This window comes from Pomacea canaliculata, linkage group LG4, assembly GCF_003073045.1.
Source record: "Pomacea canaliculata isolate SZHN2017 linkage group LG4, ASM307304v1, whole genome shotgun sequence".
NCBI lineage: Eukaryota > Metazoa > Mollusca > Gastropoda > Architaenioglossa > Ampullariidae > Pomacea > Pomacea canaliculata.
In genome coordinates, this window is record NC_037593.1 from 20,712,819 (window position 1) to 20,729,560 (window position 16,742).

The 16,742-nt window shown below is 42.4% G+C and overlaps 2 protein-coding genes across 2 annotated transcripts; both read left to right on the top strand.

Annotated features, from left to right (window-relative positions):
- The first annotated feature begins 512 nt into the window (after positions 1-512).
- LOC112561648 (UDP-glucuronosyltransferase 2B19-like) lies at positions 513-1,178 on the top strand. Its single transcript, XM_025234238.1, has one exon. It carries the CDS (start codon positions 513-515, stop codon positions 1,176-1,178), a length of 666 nt encoding a protein of 221 aa, XP_025090023.1.
- A 7,359-nt stretch (positions 1,179-8,537) lies between these two features.
- LOC112561532 (UDP-glucuronosyltransferase 2B10-like) lies at positions 8,538-12,770 on the top strand. The gene is made up of 2 exons (XM_025234090.1): positions 8,538-8,671; positions 10,733-12,770. The coding sequence occupies exon 2, from the start codon at positions 10,743-10,745 to the stop codon at positions 12,267-12,269; it is 1,527 nt and encodes a 508-aa protein (XP_025089875.1). The 5' UTR covers positions 8,538-8,671; positions 10,733-10,742; the 3' UTR covers positions 12,270-12,770.
- Positions 12,771-16,742: the final 3,972 nt, after the last annotated feature.

Here is a 16,742-nt window from a genome sequence, read left to right on the forward strand (position 1 = left end):
TGTGGGTCGTTCTGTCTACCGACGTCGTCAGAAAGGGTTACCATGACCTGAAGGGAGTGCACATCATCGAGTACACCACCAGCATCTCCATGCAAGACGACACTGTCGTGCCTTTTCTTTTGAAACCATATTTCGATGGAAGAAAACCAGAAATAGAGAATCACATTCATTTGATGTGTCAGCTGAACGACGAGATCATGACCAACCAGTCGCTGTTTCAGACAATGCGAGATGCCAAGCCAGATCTCTTCGTGTACGACGATGGTAATCATCAGAGAATCTACCTTATCTTCGCCTACAGGATGGGGGTACCTTTTGCCGGCGTGCACTTCGCAAACGACCCCTTCTTCCGCAGAATTCCTTTTTCTCTCCGCGTCGACCCATCGAGTTCCTTCCCCTCGGGCAGCACATGACCTTCGCAGAGCGTTTGAACAACTTTCTGTTCTATGTATCTCTCTACATGGGGCATCCTCTCTGTCCGGAAAAATGCCGTGGAGTTGTATGCACCTGAGATGCCCTATATTCCAATGACTATGTTGGGAGCCAAGGCGGAGGTGCACCTGTCTGTGCATGACCATTTTCTGGACTATCCTCGACCATCTTTACCCAATACTAAAGTCATTGGCGGGATAGCGGCTTCGCCAGCAAAACCTCTGTCTGCGGATCTTCAGGAATTCATGGACAACGCTAAGGACGGTGTCGTCATTGTATCCTTCGGCTCTCTCGTTCTCGACTTGCCCGAGGCCGCAGTCAGCAAATTGCTGTCGGCTCTGGAAAGCGTGCCAATGAAAGCTGTGTTTCGTGCCAACAGGACATCACCAGACCCAGGGAGAATTCTGATCATGCCTTGGATACCACAAAATGACCTCCTGGCTCACCGCGCCAAACTCCAAGGTCTTGGTGACCCACGTGGAGCCAGCAGCCAGGCCCAAGCGTTGTATCACGCTGGTGCAATGCTCTGCATCCCGTTGTTTTACGACAGTTCTACAACGCCGAGAGAGTTCGAGACAGAAAGGCTTCGGGCTGAACACTGGACCTGCGCACTGCGAAAGTGTCGAGCATTGTCAGCGCCTAATGACTTTGTGGAAAAGCTCGGCCTACCGCGACGCCATCGCCGCGCGTCTCACTCTTCCGCCGATCAGATGGGTGTGCGGCAGAACGAGGGCCTACTGGCTTGATCACGTGATGAAATATTGGCGGGCGGTTACATGAGGTCTGCGGGGGCCAAGAGATTCCACTGTATCAGTTTCTTATTACTCGACGTTGTCTTCTTCATCGTCGCTGCGCTTATTGTTTCTTTGTGTGTTGATGTCTGCTGCACTGTGGTGTTACTGGCAAAAGTTCTTTCAACGAAAATCAAAAGCTGACTAAAAACGAAATCTTAAAACAATTTTGAGATCGTGATCAGAAGAAGAAAAACGTCGAGTTCTGGGAAAAGGCAAAGAAACAAAATAAAACGTTGATGTAGTTCGTTGGCCACCACCGCCACATCAGTTGATGACGTGCACACCGGACACCCGACCGCCGCGTCACAGCATTATCATCAGTAGTGACACGTCACGTGATCTTCCTCGTAAACAACAATAAATGGCACAAGCCAAATCTATAAGTAAACAAAACGAAAACGGAAAGCGCGAAAGAAGAAGCGGCATATACCTGAAGAGAGCAAGATCATGAGATCAGACAAGGCTCTTGCGGACTGGTACTCCCTCATCTTGATTAACACCAATTAAACCTTTTAACTACTATTTTAACCAGAGAGAAATAATCTTCGACAGTAGCCTTACAAGCTGACTTATCATGTACCCCGTACATATCCAATCTCGATGTCTTGTAATGTTGTGTTTTCTAGCTGTACACCAGTTAAAAAAATAAAGTACCTGACATTTCTATTCTTGTCTGCACAGCTTTTATTTCTCCCTCAGCCACATACTCTAAAGTTTATGAGGCCTTGACCCACTCACTCCCATATACAGTCGGGTACGTCTGTTTATGGGATCATTTAAGTGTGAGGGCTACTTCGCCTACCCGACCCCCATATGGAGTTAGGTATCCATCGCCGACAGCTGGGTCTACTGGGGAATGTTCTCTGAACCATAAGGGTATCGAACTGGGATCTCTAACTTTCCAGCAGACAACGTGAGAAATCTTTTGTGTAATTTTTTGATTTATTGCCGACAGTTTATTTATTGCCGACTGAGACAAGGAAAGGCCCTAGACATGTATTTTAAGCGCCATCGACAAGAGGGCGGAAAATCAGGTAGTATTCGAGTTACGTCGTTTCATGGTTACGACGTTTTATATTACGCTCATTCCGACTTACGAGGTCAGTGCATCAAAGAAAAGGCCATCACCATGGAGGTGAAAGTGGATATAATAAGGCAATCTGAGAAGGGGGAGACAGCAACAGAAATTGGCAGGTCATTATGACTTAGTCGTTCGACTGTCGCTACGATTATCAAGATAAATATCGCATCCTTTAACACGTGAAATTATCTGCTCCTATGAAAGCGACAGTGATAACAAAGCGTACTGTACTACAATATTTTACTGTACTTATGTTTATTGATAATTATGTACGTTGCTGTGTTAGGATAGGTGTTTGGATAGGCTAAGTGTTTGCAGTACTGTACTGTTATTATGGTACAGTACTGTATGAACGTATGATCCGACTTACGTCGAAATTCGGCTTACGACGCCGCGTAAGAATGGATCAACGTCGTAAGTCGAGGACTACCTGTACTTAACAAAAATAAACAAGAGTAAACGTTGCTATCCTGAAAAACGTTAAAATAATTCTGACCAGGTATGTATAGTTGTCTGCTTTTATTAAATAAAGATTTAAAAAAAACTATGTGAATGCAAATTAATTTTGTATCGCCAATTTAAAATAAGATTCTGTATCACTAATTTTAAATTCCATATATTAAGGAACTGTATACATTACATCCTTGGAAGTAATTTTCCCCTTCACAAAAATGGTATTATCTAGAAATGTATCTAGAATCCTCAAATATTTTGTAAAAAATTGTTCTTTTTGTAATTGTCTATGCGCCTAATGCATAACTTTTTTAAAGACAGCAAAATCCATGCACCCCAACGAAGTAGCAGCACACCAGTTTTGTATTTATAAATGGATTTACCTATATGGAGTCTGTCAGGAACGCTGTTTTTGATCACACTTTCACTCACTACACGCACGCATCCCCTTGCGTGTTCTTTCAATCACATATCACAAAGATTTGTCATGGGCAACAAAACTTTAAATCAATCAACATTAACTAAATATATATACCAAGTCCGTAGGTCTTCCACACAGCGACCTGTAAGTCCAAACTGTCGTATGTTTTGAATAAATCGTTAGTCTTAGTTACTCACACCCAAAATGAAATCCTCCTTGAATTGCACATACACAAGTTCCCCAAAACGGACAATCCATTCACTCTGTCCGCTACTCTTCCTTTCTCTCAACCGTCTCTGTATCCACACGTACAGTCAGACAGCTCCTCAGTTTTCTGTCCGTCCTTTCTCTCTCCAAAAATCTACTCCGTCCGCTTCTCATCACCTCTCTGGCGGTTACTTTGGGATTCCACACTCCCAATGAGTCCCATTGTAGTTCCTTGACTGGGCAAGCAACTAATTTACTTATTACCGGTCCCTGTATCCCCACTTACAGTCAGACCACTTTCACGCCTGTCCTTTCTATATCTCGTCTCCCGTCGTCTGCTTCTTCCAAAAATTTTCACTCTCCCCACAATCTAAAACTACGTCATAAAATGACGTCGTTTTCTGACGCTAAACACGACGCAACCAAAAAGACTTTCCGATACTGGTAAGGGCAATAATCTCTGACAAACAAAAGACAGGGGCAACAACCCCCTGTTCTTAATAGACTGGTCAGTGACAGAGTCTCTGTGCTACTTTCATTTCTTTTAGCAAAAAATATAATCTTGTTTGTGTCCCTGGGTGAGACCGCATGTACACTAAATGTTATTGTTGGTCACCAGAGATGTGTGGAGTGGGTGTGTAGTGGTTTTCCAAAGCCCGGTGCTGACAAGGATCTCTAACTTTACAGCAGACAACGTGAGAAATCTTTTGTGTAATTTTTTTATTTATTGCCGACAGTTTATTTATTGCATACTGAGACAAGGAAAGGCCCTAGACATGTATTTTAAGCGCCATCGACAAAAGGGCGGAAAATCAGGTAGTCGTCGAGTTACGTCGTTTCGTGGTTACGACGCTTTATATTACGGTCTTTCCGACTTACGAGGTCAGTGCATCAAAGAAAAGGAAGGTCATCACCATGGAGGTGAAAGTGGATATTCTAAGGCAATCTGAGAAGGGGGAGACAGCAACAGAAATTGACAGGTCATTATGACTTAGTCGTTCGACTGTCGCTACGATTATCAAGGATAATGCGTGTTCTTTCAATCACATATCACAAAGATTTGTCGTGGGCAACAAAACTTTAAATCAATCAACATTAACTAAATATATATATATACAAAAAGTAGGTCTTCCACACAGCGACCTGCAACTCCAACTGTCGTATGTTTTGAATAAATCGTTAGTCTTAGTTACTCACACCAAAATGAAATCTCCTTGAATTGCATATACAAGTTCCCCAAACGGACAATCCATTCACTCTGTCCGCTACTCTTCTTTCTCCCAACCGTCCTCTATATCCACACGTACAGTCCAGACAGTTCCTCAGTTTTCTGTCCGTCTTTCTCTCTCCAAAAATCTACTCCGTCGCTTCTCATCAACTCTCTGGCGGTTACTTTGGGATTCCACACTCCAATGAGTCCTTGTAGTTCCTTGACTGGGCAAGCAACTAATTTACTTATTACCGGTCCCTGTATCCACACGTACAGTCAGACCACTTTCACGCCTGTCCTTTCTATATCTCGTCTCTCGTCGTCTGCTTCTTTTCAAAATTTTTACTCTCCCCACAATCTAAAAACTACGTCATAAAACACGACGCAACAAACACAATCTTAAAACTACGTCATAAAATGACGTCGTGTTCTGACGCTAAACACGACGTAACCAAAAAGACTCTCCGATACTGGTAAGGGCAATAATCTCTGACAAACAAAAGACAGGGGCAACAACCCCCTGTTCCTAACAGACTGGTCCGTGACAGAGTCTCTGTGCTACTTTCGTTTCTTTTAGCAAAAAATATAATCTTGTTTGTGTCCCTGTGTGAGACCGAATGTACACTAAATGTTGTTGTTGGTCACCAGAGATGTGTGGAGTGGGCGTGTAGTGGTTTTCCAAAGCCCGGTGCTGACAAGGACAAGAACTGCAACGCCCTGGCGGAAGCCATTGACGACTGCAGGCGGTTCCCGGGTCTGAAGGAGAAGATCGACGAGAGCAAGTGCTACACCGGCCGAAGAATTGTTGTATAGCGACCTCATCCGAGCCTTCGAGTAGCCCATTCAATGTTCAATGAATGATGCACTTAATGTAGTATCACAAGAGACTTTACTTACTTGTAAACAAAACTCAAGTCTGGACAAACTGAACGGTCCGAGGCCAAATAGATGTAATTGTCTGGGTGCTCCATATGCAGATTAAATTTGTGCATATTGAGAGCAGATGCCTGGATGTGCCCTCTAGCAAACAAATCTTTAAATTTTTGAATTGTGTCCTCTGACACATCCCGGTGCTGCATTACTTTGGCATTGCCTGTGATTGGATGATTATGCACATGCTCAATATGCACAATCAAGGCAAAGCTGGCAAATGATGGTCACTGCTTTTTTCCTGGAACAAAATAGTTAGCTATGTATAATATATTGCAAAACCACTCAGAAAGTTAAATAACATTGCTGTAGATGTAACATGACAGATGTATGACTTAATATACTCTCACCATACACACACCCAAAGTAATACTGATATCGAAAGACAGAACTTACATGGTAGTTGCTTTGACTGCCAAGGTCATCTGAGCGGGGCAATTTGTATTTTTGGAGTTTGGCTTCTCATCTGCTGTTTTACTTCTTGTAAAAGTATTGTGCTGACACCTGTAATAGATTTTCAGTAGGGTTCCTTTCCAGTAACTCGGGCAGTTGTTTTTACACGCCATGTAATCTGGGCCTTTTTCTTGTGTTGGTCAAACAAGCTCTTGCATCTTCTGCAGTAGTGATGGGCACTCTTATTTCACACTTAAACTTGCCTTCACCCATTGCTGAATACCAGCAAACATGATATCCTGTCCTTCAGGAAGGATGGCCTGCCAATAATTCAACAACATGAAAAGCTAGCAATAAGCATTTGGAAATTTTGAATGCTAAGTATAACCAAAAACAGCCTGTCAATATTAAAAAAAATTATTTGTTAAAATAGCAAAGTTCAGTTAATTTTATATTACAATGAAAATTATGTTTTGTTAATAAAACAGCAATGTTTAGGAGAAGGAGAAGCAAAAATAGCATGCAGCTGTATTTAGCATTACCCTGATTTTAACAAGTAATGCTGTTGTTGCATAAAGAATTAGAACAGCAGAGAACAGTCATGCTAAGTGCATAATGGTAATACATTATTTTTATGATGATTCTGCTGTTTTTTAAACTGTTAGAATTCAAGAGCCTGGTTTTTGCTCTTCATTTTTCAAACATTATTAATAGCAATTAACCATTTCCTCATATTTTTAATTTAATAATTGTTGTTCATGAGTAAAGAAATGTTTTTATGCAATAATGAGGCAACACAATTAAGCATTAGTATCTCATTCTGAAACCATTGGGAAATGATTTCTTTGAAAAAAATTGATAAATCTTCATTTGGAAACCTTATATATAGGGCTATATAAATGGGCAAATGTATATTTTTTGCAGGCCGAAAATAATAGAGGAAGACAGTTATGCTGCTTTCTGTGAAGAACAAAAGTATAAGGCAAACTACTGTCTAAACTTCCCCGATCAAAAGTACGTCTTTCTCTGGGATTAACACGTACTTTTATCGTAAAGAATGTATGTACACGTGCACATGAAGTCTGAAAATTGACTAATATATACATACCAGCAAGTCAGGATATTCCTTGATTGGTACACCTGATTCACAGGGTTTAGTTGTGTGTGTCATCGGAATCGACATGATGACTAAAAATACTGGCGTTTGTCGATATTGTGCCAAATGCTCGCTTAAATGATTAAGCTGTACAGTAAACTGCTGCAGATAAGCGCGCGTACTTTTTAATATTTATTAAAACTGCTTATTCCTGCCACAAACTGCCGTATGTGGAGTCTTGACATCGAGCAGACGACAACTTAAAACAGTGCAACGAGCAGACGACAACTTAAAACAGTGCAACGTGTGTGTTCACAGCTGTATGGGTTAGAGATATATAAAATCTAATGGTTATTTTTTTAAATGATACTTTGTAATATTTATTAAAACTGCTTATTCCTGCCACAAACTGCCGTATGTGGAGTCTTGACATCGAGCAGACGACAACCCAAAACAGTGCGATATGTGTATGTGCAAAGCTGTATTGGGTTAGAGAGTAAGTCACGTGAGCTAGCGGCCAATCCGAAGGCTCGGATGAGGTCGCAATACAACAATTCTTCGGGAAAAGCAAATTCGCCACCGGCCTCCGCTGGGTGCAGGCGGATCGCGAGGACGACTGTCCGAGAGTGGGGAACTAACTCTACCCACCAGGTGGCGACAGGCGTTTCACTACACGATAACGGGCTGTTAGCCAGATACCAGTGACGTCTGCAACCACTCACTGCAGAGGATCCCGTAACCCAACCCTCATTCCTTGTCTCACACATGCACACACACCCATGCACATACACACGCATGCACTCACACACACACATGCACATGAACATACACACGCATGCACTCACACACACACATGCATTCACACACATGCACTCACACACACATGCACTCACACACACATGCACTCACACACACATGCACTCACATACGCACATGTGTGAGAAACGAGTCAGTAAATTATTCACTTCTATTTTCTTTGTAAATTTATGCCCCTATGCAAAACCAAAAAGAAAGCAATAAAATGCAGTGTGCAGATTAGCATTCAGTGTTCTTTTTCTTTAAAATTAATGTTTAGAAACGCGACAGCTTTATATTGTTATTGTAACGAACGAAGAACTGTTGAATATGATTTGTGTGTCCTCTTTATGTCTCCTTACTGTTCAAGCTAATTTCAACCAACTTCAATATAAATTACTTCGAAATTTCTCTTTGCTGAGTTGAATCAGTCTTAGATGTTGAGACCGGTAAGTTGAAACCGTCTGTCGAGGCGCATCCATTATGCTGTGGGTAATATATGTCACAGTGACATCAAAGTCATGTGGACAAGTCGATCCGTCCTTCATAGTTTTTTTGTTGTTTTTTTTTTTTTTTGACTTAAAGCAAAAACTAACAAAAAAAACAAACAAGCAAAATAGCAGTACTATGTTTCTATCTGTTTTTCACTCCTAACTGATACCTGAAATATAAATTCTACCAAGTTATACTGCGGCAATGACCTATGACCTTTATATATATATACCAATCCCTCTCTCTCGCGATCTTTCTGTCACACACGCACTAAGAGAGAGCGAAGAACCTAGAAAGCACACGTTGACAGGTCGACCACAAAATTCAAGTTTGAGGACTACGAGGGAAATTGCTACGCGAGAACAAGGTACGCATGATACAGTACAGCTACTTCTGAATTTCATCCTCTGACAATGAAAGTGTATTGTTTATTTTCACTTGTATTTCCAACTCTTACAGTTATCTAAGAGCAGTGTCAAATGGCAAAGCACACAAGAAATAGCCGGCTAGGGTCGACTTCTTCTTAGTTCTGACCTTGGATATATCAAAAAAAAAATTCACACACAAAATACATTTCTTTCTTTCAGTTTCAATACGAAACACTAAAAGAGATTTTATTTCATTTTGTAGTAAAAAAAAATAGTAAATAATGAAAAGTCAGCATCGTCACTATTTGACAAGAAGTGGACTTGTATGAAAGCACAAGACTGTTTCGCTGCCTCTGCCATCTTGAACGAAAGCTTGCCATTAGGGGTGACTAGTGATTCCACTATCTCATCATGGGAGCATTTTACTGCCCAAAACACATCACATCACACGATCAGCTCATCCTATGAGCATCTCATTGACTGTACCAGTGATATGAGCAGCTGGCTCCACCAGACTCATTGCAAGAACCAATCAACCCATGTAAACAGCAGATTCACCACAACACACACCAGTAAGCATCACAACTGTAAATCAACCTTTTCCCACCAAAAACATTTTCTTTGATCGCTTCTTTCTTGCATACTTTTCTTTCAATAAATCAAACTGAAAACTGACTATTGTGCATATAATTGTTTTCTTATGAATGGATAACCGCGCATTACAAATAGACATCATCATCATCTGTTACCAGGGATTCGTAAGCAACTTCAGTTTAGAATGAATTCACGTTGTAGACCAGTGGTTCTCAAAGTGTGGTCCGCGGACCACTAGTGGTCATCGGGCATAAGTCATGTGGTCCGCGGCTGACAGTCGTCATATGTCAGCAAAGTGATGGTTAAAGTGATGCATTCCTCCTATTAACATTTTAATTACAAATAACGAGGTACACGTAGTTTTATGTCAACTTATTACTATACTACTGTCACAGAAGTTCATTTAGTTTTGAATTAAAATGAAACAAATGCGGCAATTTAAATTTGAAATTCATAGTACAGACTGATTTTTAGGCCTTGGTCCGCCATGGTTTTTACTTAAGTAAAGTGGTCCGCGGTCCGAAAAACTTTGAGAACCACTGTTGTAGACTAATGGGACGTTTACTAAATTCTGTCAGCAGCATGAGCAATGTCAGTGTCAAAATATGTGGCACTAGTACCCACGAACATGCGAGTTGTGTGTGCTCTCCCCTACAACAGAGCTAGAAAAATACAAATACTGTCACGGGTACCTGCTCAACTGCTCTGTCGCCTGAAGGCTACACTATCTGGGTTAGAGAAGTGAGCTGGCTTGACCTCGAGTATTTTTATCTAGGTCCTTCGCCACAGTCTGTTGCCTCACTTGTCTCTAGCGGTGACAAAGAAAGATACAGTTACAGTTAAGGCTCATGTAGCACTTAGACTTAGTTTTTAACTTTGCTCGAGGTACCGAACCCACAAATTTCATATGCACATTCACCGAACCCTTCTTTAATGTCATCACGAATTGCGGGTGTGTCTTGACCTCAATGGCGGAGGCTCCGCCGAACCCCTGAGATCGACTCACCGAACCCCTAGGGTTCGATCGAACCCCGGTTAAGAACCACTGACTTAGACGGTTATTATGTCCAAGTCAGGCCCCAGGTGCATTCTTTAGACAGATTCTCAGTAGATAGTTACCTGTTCCAAACGCGCGTTCATAACAATTTCTTCATTTTATTTGATTACCCTAATATGTATTTATATTTGTACATCGCTTTCATGAGCTGCGGACTGCTTTGTTTTATCTACAAAACTGGTAGCTTCGGTTTGATGCTGAATCGCATGCACATCGTTGTTCAACTGGCACAGGAAAGCGACACTCATATCCCATCCCATCCCTGCTTGTGAGGGCATCCACCTCGGGTTGTAGAGGGGAAAGTGAACTCTAGAGCTACTACTACTACTGACTGCAGCTGTGTGTCTTTGTGTGAGTTTGGTTGAATACAGCACGAAAGTATTAATTAGGCACACATCATTTGTTGCAGGATTCACACAATGAAACGCACGACAGTCTGTTGGCATCTGTGTTTGTGTGTCATGATGATGTTCTCGGCATCATGCGAAACCAAACGTGTCATGCTGATGCCACTCCCTCTTTCAAGTCATGTCGTCATGCACAAGGCGCTTGCGGAAGCATTGACGGCCAAAGGTCACGAGGTGTGGGTCGTTCTGTCTACCGACATCGTCAGAAAGGGTTACCATGACCTGAAGGGAGTGCACATCATCGAGTACACCACCAGCATCTCCATGCAAGACGACACTGTCTTGCCTTTTCTTTTGAAACCATATTTGGAGGGGAGAGAACCAGAAATGGAGAATCACATCCAGTTGATGTGGCAGATGAACGACGAGATCATGACCAACCAGTCGCTGTTTCAGACAATGCGAGATGCCAAGCCAGATCTCTTCGTGTACGACGATGGTAATCATCAGAGAATCTACCTTATCTTCGCCTACAGGATGGGGGTACCTTTTGCCGGCGTGCACTTCGCACAGGACCCCTTCTTCCGCAGAATTCCTTTTTCTCCCGCCGTCGACCCCATCGAGTTCGTTCCCCTCGGCCAGCACATGACCTTCGCGGAGCGTTTGAACAACTTTCTGTCCTATGTATCTCTCTACATGGGGCATCCTCTCTGTCCGGAAAATGCCGTGGAGTTGTATGCACCTGAGATGCCCTATATTCCAATGACTATGTTGGGAGCCAAGGCGGAGGTGTACCTGTCTGTGCATGATCATTTTCTGGACTATTCTCGACCATCTTTACCCAATACTAAAGTCATTGGCGGGATAGCGGCTTCGCCAGCAAAACCTCTGTCTGCGGATCTTCAGGAATTCATGGACAACGCCAAGGACGGTGTCGTCATTGTTTCCTTCGGCTCTCTCGTTCTCGACTTGCCCGAGGGCGCTGTCAGCAAATTGCTGTCGGCTCTGGAGAGCGTGCCAATGAAAGTTGTGTTTCGTGCCAACAGAACATCACCAGACCCCGGGAGAATTTTGATCATGTCTTGGATACCACAAAATGACCTCCTGGCTCACCCAAACTCCAAGGTCTTTGTGACCCACTCTGGAACCAGCAGCCAGGCCCAAGCGTTGTATCACGCTGTGCCAATGCTCTGCATCCCGTTGTTTTACGACCAGTTCTACAACGCCGAGAGAGTTCGACAGAAAGGCTTCGGGCTGACACTGGACCTGCGCACTGCGAAAGTGTCGGACATTGTCAGCGCCCTGATGACTTTGTGGAAAAGCTCGGCCTACCGCGACGCCATCGCCCGCGCGTCTCACCTCTTCCGCGACCAGATGGGTGTGCCGGCAGAACGAGGCGCCTACTGGCTTGATCACGTGATGAAGTATGGCGGCGGTTACATGAGGTCTGCGGGCCAAGAGATTCCACTGTATCAGTTCTTATTACTCGACGTTGTCTTCTTCATCGTCGCTGCGCTTATTGTTTCTTTGTGTTTGATGTCTGCTGCAGTTTGGTGTTTCTGGCGAAAGGACTTTCAGCGAAAATCAAAAGCTGACTAAACACGAAATCTGAAAACAATTTTGAGATCGTGATAAGAGTTCTTGGAAAAGGAACAGAAACAAAATAAAACGTTGATGTAGTTCGTTGACTGGCCACCACCGCCACATCAGTTGATGACGTGTACACGGACACCCGACGCCGCGTCACAGCATTGTCATCAGCAGTGACATGTCACGTGATCTTCCTCGTAAACAACAATGAATGGCACAGCCAAATCTATAAGTAAACAAAACAAAACGGAAAGCACGAAGAAGAAGCGCATATATCTGAAGATGAGCAAGATCAGGAGATCAGACCAAGGCTCTTACGGACTGGGTACTCTCCATCTTAATTAACCAATTAACCTTTAACTACTATTTTAACCAGAGAGAAATAATCTTCGACAGTAGCCTTATAAGCTGACTTATCATGTACCCCGTACACATCCAATCTCGATGTCTTGTAATGTTGTGTTTTCTAGCTGTACACCAGTTAAAAAAATAAAGAACCTGACATTTCTATTCTTGTCTGCACAGCTTTTATTTCTCCCTCAGCCGCATACTCTAAAGTTGATGAGGCCACTCACTAACATATACAGTCGGGTACGTCTGTTTAGGGGATCATTTTAGTGTGGGGGCTACTTCGCCTACCCCAGCCCCATATGGAGTTAGGTATCCATCGCCGACAGCTGGGTCCACTGGGGAATGTTCGCTGAACCATAAGGGTATCGAACTGGGATCTCTAACTTTACAGCAGACAACGTGAGAAATCTTTAGTGTGATTTGTCACAGTTTATTTATTGCCGACTGAGACAAGGAAAGGCACTAAACATGTATTTTAAGCGCCATCGACAAGAGGGCGGAAAATCAGTGTCCATTAATACAAGTAGTCCTCGGGTTACGACGGTCTCGAGTTACGTCGTTTCGTGGTTACGACGCTTTATATTACGGTCATTCCGACTTACGAGGTCAGTGCATAAAAGTAAAGGAAGGCCATCACCATGGAGGTGAAAGTGGATATCCTAAGGCAATCTGAGAAGGGGGAGACAGCAACAGAAATTGGCAGGTCATTATGACCTAGTCGCACGACTGTCGTTACGATCATCAAGGATAAAGATCCCATTGTTGAACACGTGACAGGATCTGCTCCTATCAAAGCGACAGTGATAACAAATCGTCCTGTACTGCACAATATTGTACTGTACTTATGTTTATTGATAATTATGTAGGTTGCTGTGTTAGGATAGGTGTTTGGATAGGCTAAGTGTTTGCAGTACTGTACTGTTCTTATGGTACAGTAATGTATGAACGTATTATCCGACATACGTCGAAATTTGGTTTACGACGCCGCGTAAGAACGGATCAACGTCGAGGAGTACCTGTACTTAACAAAAATAAACAAGAGTAAACGTTGATATCCTGAAACCGTAAATAATTCTGACCAGGTATTATATGTCTGCTTTTATTAAATAAAATTTAACAAAAACTATGTGAATGCAAATTCATTTTGTATCGCCAATTTAAATAAGATTCCTAGGTATCACTAATTTTAAATTCCATATATTAGGAATGTATAGATTACATCCTTGGAAGTAATTTTCCCTTCACAAAAAAGGTATTATCTAGAAATTTATCTAGATCCTCAAACTTTTGTAAAATTGTTCTTTTTGTGATTGTCTATGCGATAATGCATGTAACTTTTTTAAAGACAGCAAAATCCATGAAACCACGAAGTAGCAGCACACCAGTTTTGTATTTATAAATGGATTTACCTATATGGAGTCTGTCGGAACGCTGTTTTTGATCACACTTTCACCTCACTACAGGCACGCGTCCCCTTGCGTGTTCTTTCATCACATATAAAGATTTGTCGTGGGCAAAAACTTTAAATCAATCAACATTAACTAAATATATACAAGTCCGCAGGTCTTCCACACAGCGACCTGTAACTCCAACTGTCGTATGTTTTGAATAAAATCGTTAGTCTTATTCTCACACCCAAAATGAAATCCTCCTTGAATTGCACATACACAAGTTCCCCAAACGGACAATCCATAACACTCTGTCCGTACTCTTCCTTTCTCCCAACCGTCTCTTATCCACACGTACAGTCAGACCACTTTCAGCCTGTCCTTTCTATATCTCGTCTCTCGTCGTCTGCTTCTTTCAAAAATTTTCACTCTCCCACAATCTAAAACTACGTCATAAACACGACGCAACAAACACAATCTAAAACTACGTATAAATGACGTGTGTTCTGACGCTCAACCGACGCAACCAAAGACTCTCCGATACTGGTAAGGGCAATATCTCTGACAAACAAGACAGGGGCAACAACCCCTGTTCTTAACAGACTGGTCCGTGACAGAGTCTCTGTGCTACTTTCGTTTCTTTAAGCAAAAAATATAATCTTGTTTGTGTCCCTGGGTGAGACCGAATGTACACTAAATGTTGTTGTTTGTCACAAGATGTGGAGTGGTGTGTAGTGGTTTTTCCAAAGCCCGGTGCTGACAAGGACAAGAACTGTAACGCCCTGGCGGAAGCCATTGACGACTGTAGGCGGTTCCCGGGTCTGAAGGAGAAGATCGACGAGAGCAAGTGCTACACCGGCCTCCGCTGGGTGCAGGTGGATCGCGAGGACGACTGTCCGAGAGTGGGGAACTAACTCTACCCACCAGGTGGCGACAGGCGTTTCCCTACAAGCTAACCGGCTGTTAGCCAGACACCAGTGACGTCTGCACCACTCACTGCAGAGGACCCTGTTACCCAATCCTCATTCTTTGTTTCACACATGCACACACACACACCCATGCACTCACATACACATGCACATGCACACACATGCACACATATATGCACAACACAATGCTCTACACACATGCACACACACATGCACACCCATATATGCACTCATTCGCACATGTGTGAGATACGAGTCAGTAAATTATTCACTTCTTTATTTTCTTTCTAAATTTATAACCTATGCAACCAAAAAAAGAAGCATAATAATGCAGTGTGCAGATTAGCATTCAGTGTTCTTTTTCTTTTCAATTAATCTCTTAGATACGTGATGGCTTTTATCTTGTTATTGTAACGAACGAAGAACTGTTGAAATATGATTTGTGTGTCCTCTTATGTCTCCTTACTGTTCAAGCTAATTTCAACCAACTTCAATATATATACTTCGTCGAAATTTCTCTTTGCTGAGAATGATCAGTCTTTGATGCTGAGACCGGTAAGTTGAAACCCTCTGTCGAGGCGCATTCATTTGTAGCTTGGGTAATGCCTATGTCACCGTGACAATCTGTGAGTATGTGGACAAGTCATTGACTAATAAGACAGTGATTCGATTCCTTCATAGTTTGGCTTTGTTTTGAGCGAAGAGACCTAGAAAGCACAAGTTGAGGTCGACCAAAATCCACATCGTTTTGAGGACTACGTGGGAAATTGCTAGCGAGAACAAGGTACGCATGATACAGTACAGCTACTTCTGATTTCTCTCTACATAATGCACCCAGAAAAAGTGTATTGATTTATTTTCACTTGTCAATTTCCAACTCTTACAGTTAATCTAGCTAAGTTCAAATGGCCAAAAAGCACACACAAGAAATGACCGGCTAGGTCGACTTCTTCTTTGTCTGACTACGAATCTAAATATAAATATCTGGCAAAAGTCAAACCAAAAATACAGTTCTTTCTTATCTGTTAGTTTCAATAGCGAAGGCACCTAACAAGAATTTATATTTTCATTATTGGTAGTCAAAAATAGTGAACATGAGAAAAGTCAGCCGGTCTAAGAACTATTTGCTAACAAGAAGTGGACTTGTTGAAGCACAAGACTGTTTCCGCTGGCCTCTGCACATCGTTGAGAAAGCTTGCATTAGGCGGTGACTAGTGATTCACCACCCACTATCTCATCATGGGAGCAGTATTTTCAGCTGCCCCAAACACATCACATCACACGATCAGCCTCCCCATGACATCTCATTGACGCTGTACCCGAGTGATATGACGCGCGCTTGGTACGATCGTACTAAATTTCTGTCAGTAGCATGAGCAATATCAGTGTCAAACTAGTGCTCTAGTACTTAATATCATAACGACATGCGTAGTTGAACCCGACCAGTTGTCGACCGCATTCCATTTAGGCTGTGTGGTAAAATATATGTCAACCGTGACATCAAAAGTCATGTGGACAAACGATCGTCACTCATATTTGTTTTTTGTTTTTGAACTGAAAGCAAAATAACGAAAAACAGACAAAAACTTAATAATAGTGCGCCTTTGAGGTACTACTCTCGATCTCTAATATCTGTTTTCGTTCACTCTTCTAACTGACACCATCAAATATATTATTTCTAAGCACGTAAACACCCTGAGAAAATACTTTTATATACTGCGTGCAAATGACCTATGACACTTTATTATTATAGTCTCAAGGGAAACCAAATCCCTCTCTCTCGAGATCTTTACTGTCAAAACACGCACTAAGAG

Excerpts from the sequence above, each read along its gene's own strand:
- LOC112561648 (XM_025234238.1), top strand. The coding sequence starts at position 513 with ATGCCCTATATTCCAATGACTATGTTGGGAGCCAAGGCGGAGGTGCAC.
- LOC112561532 (XM_025234090.1), top strand. The coding sequence starts at position 10,743 with ATGAAACGCACGACAGTCTGTTGGCATCTGTGTTTGTGTGTCATGATG.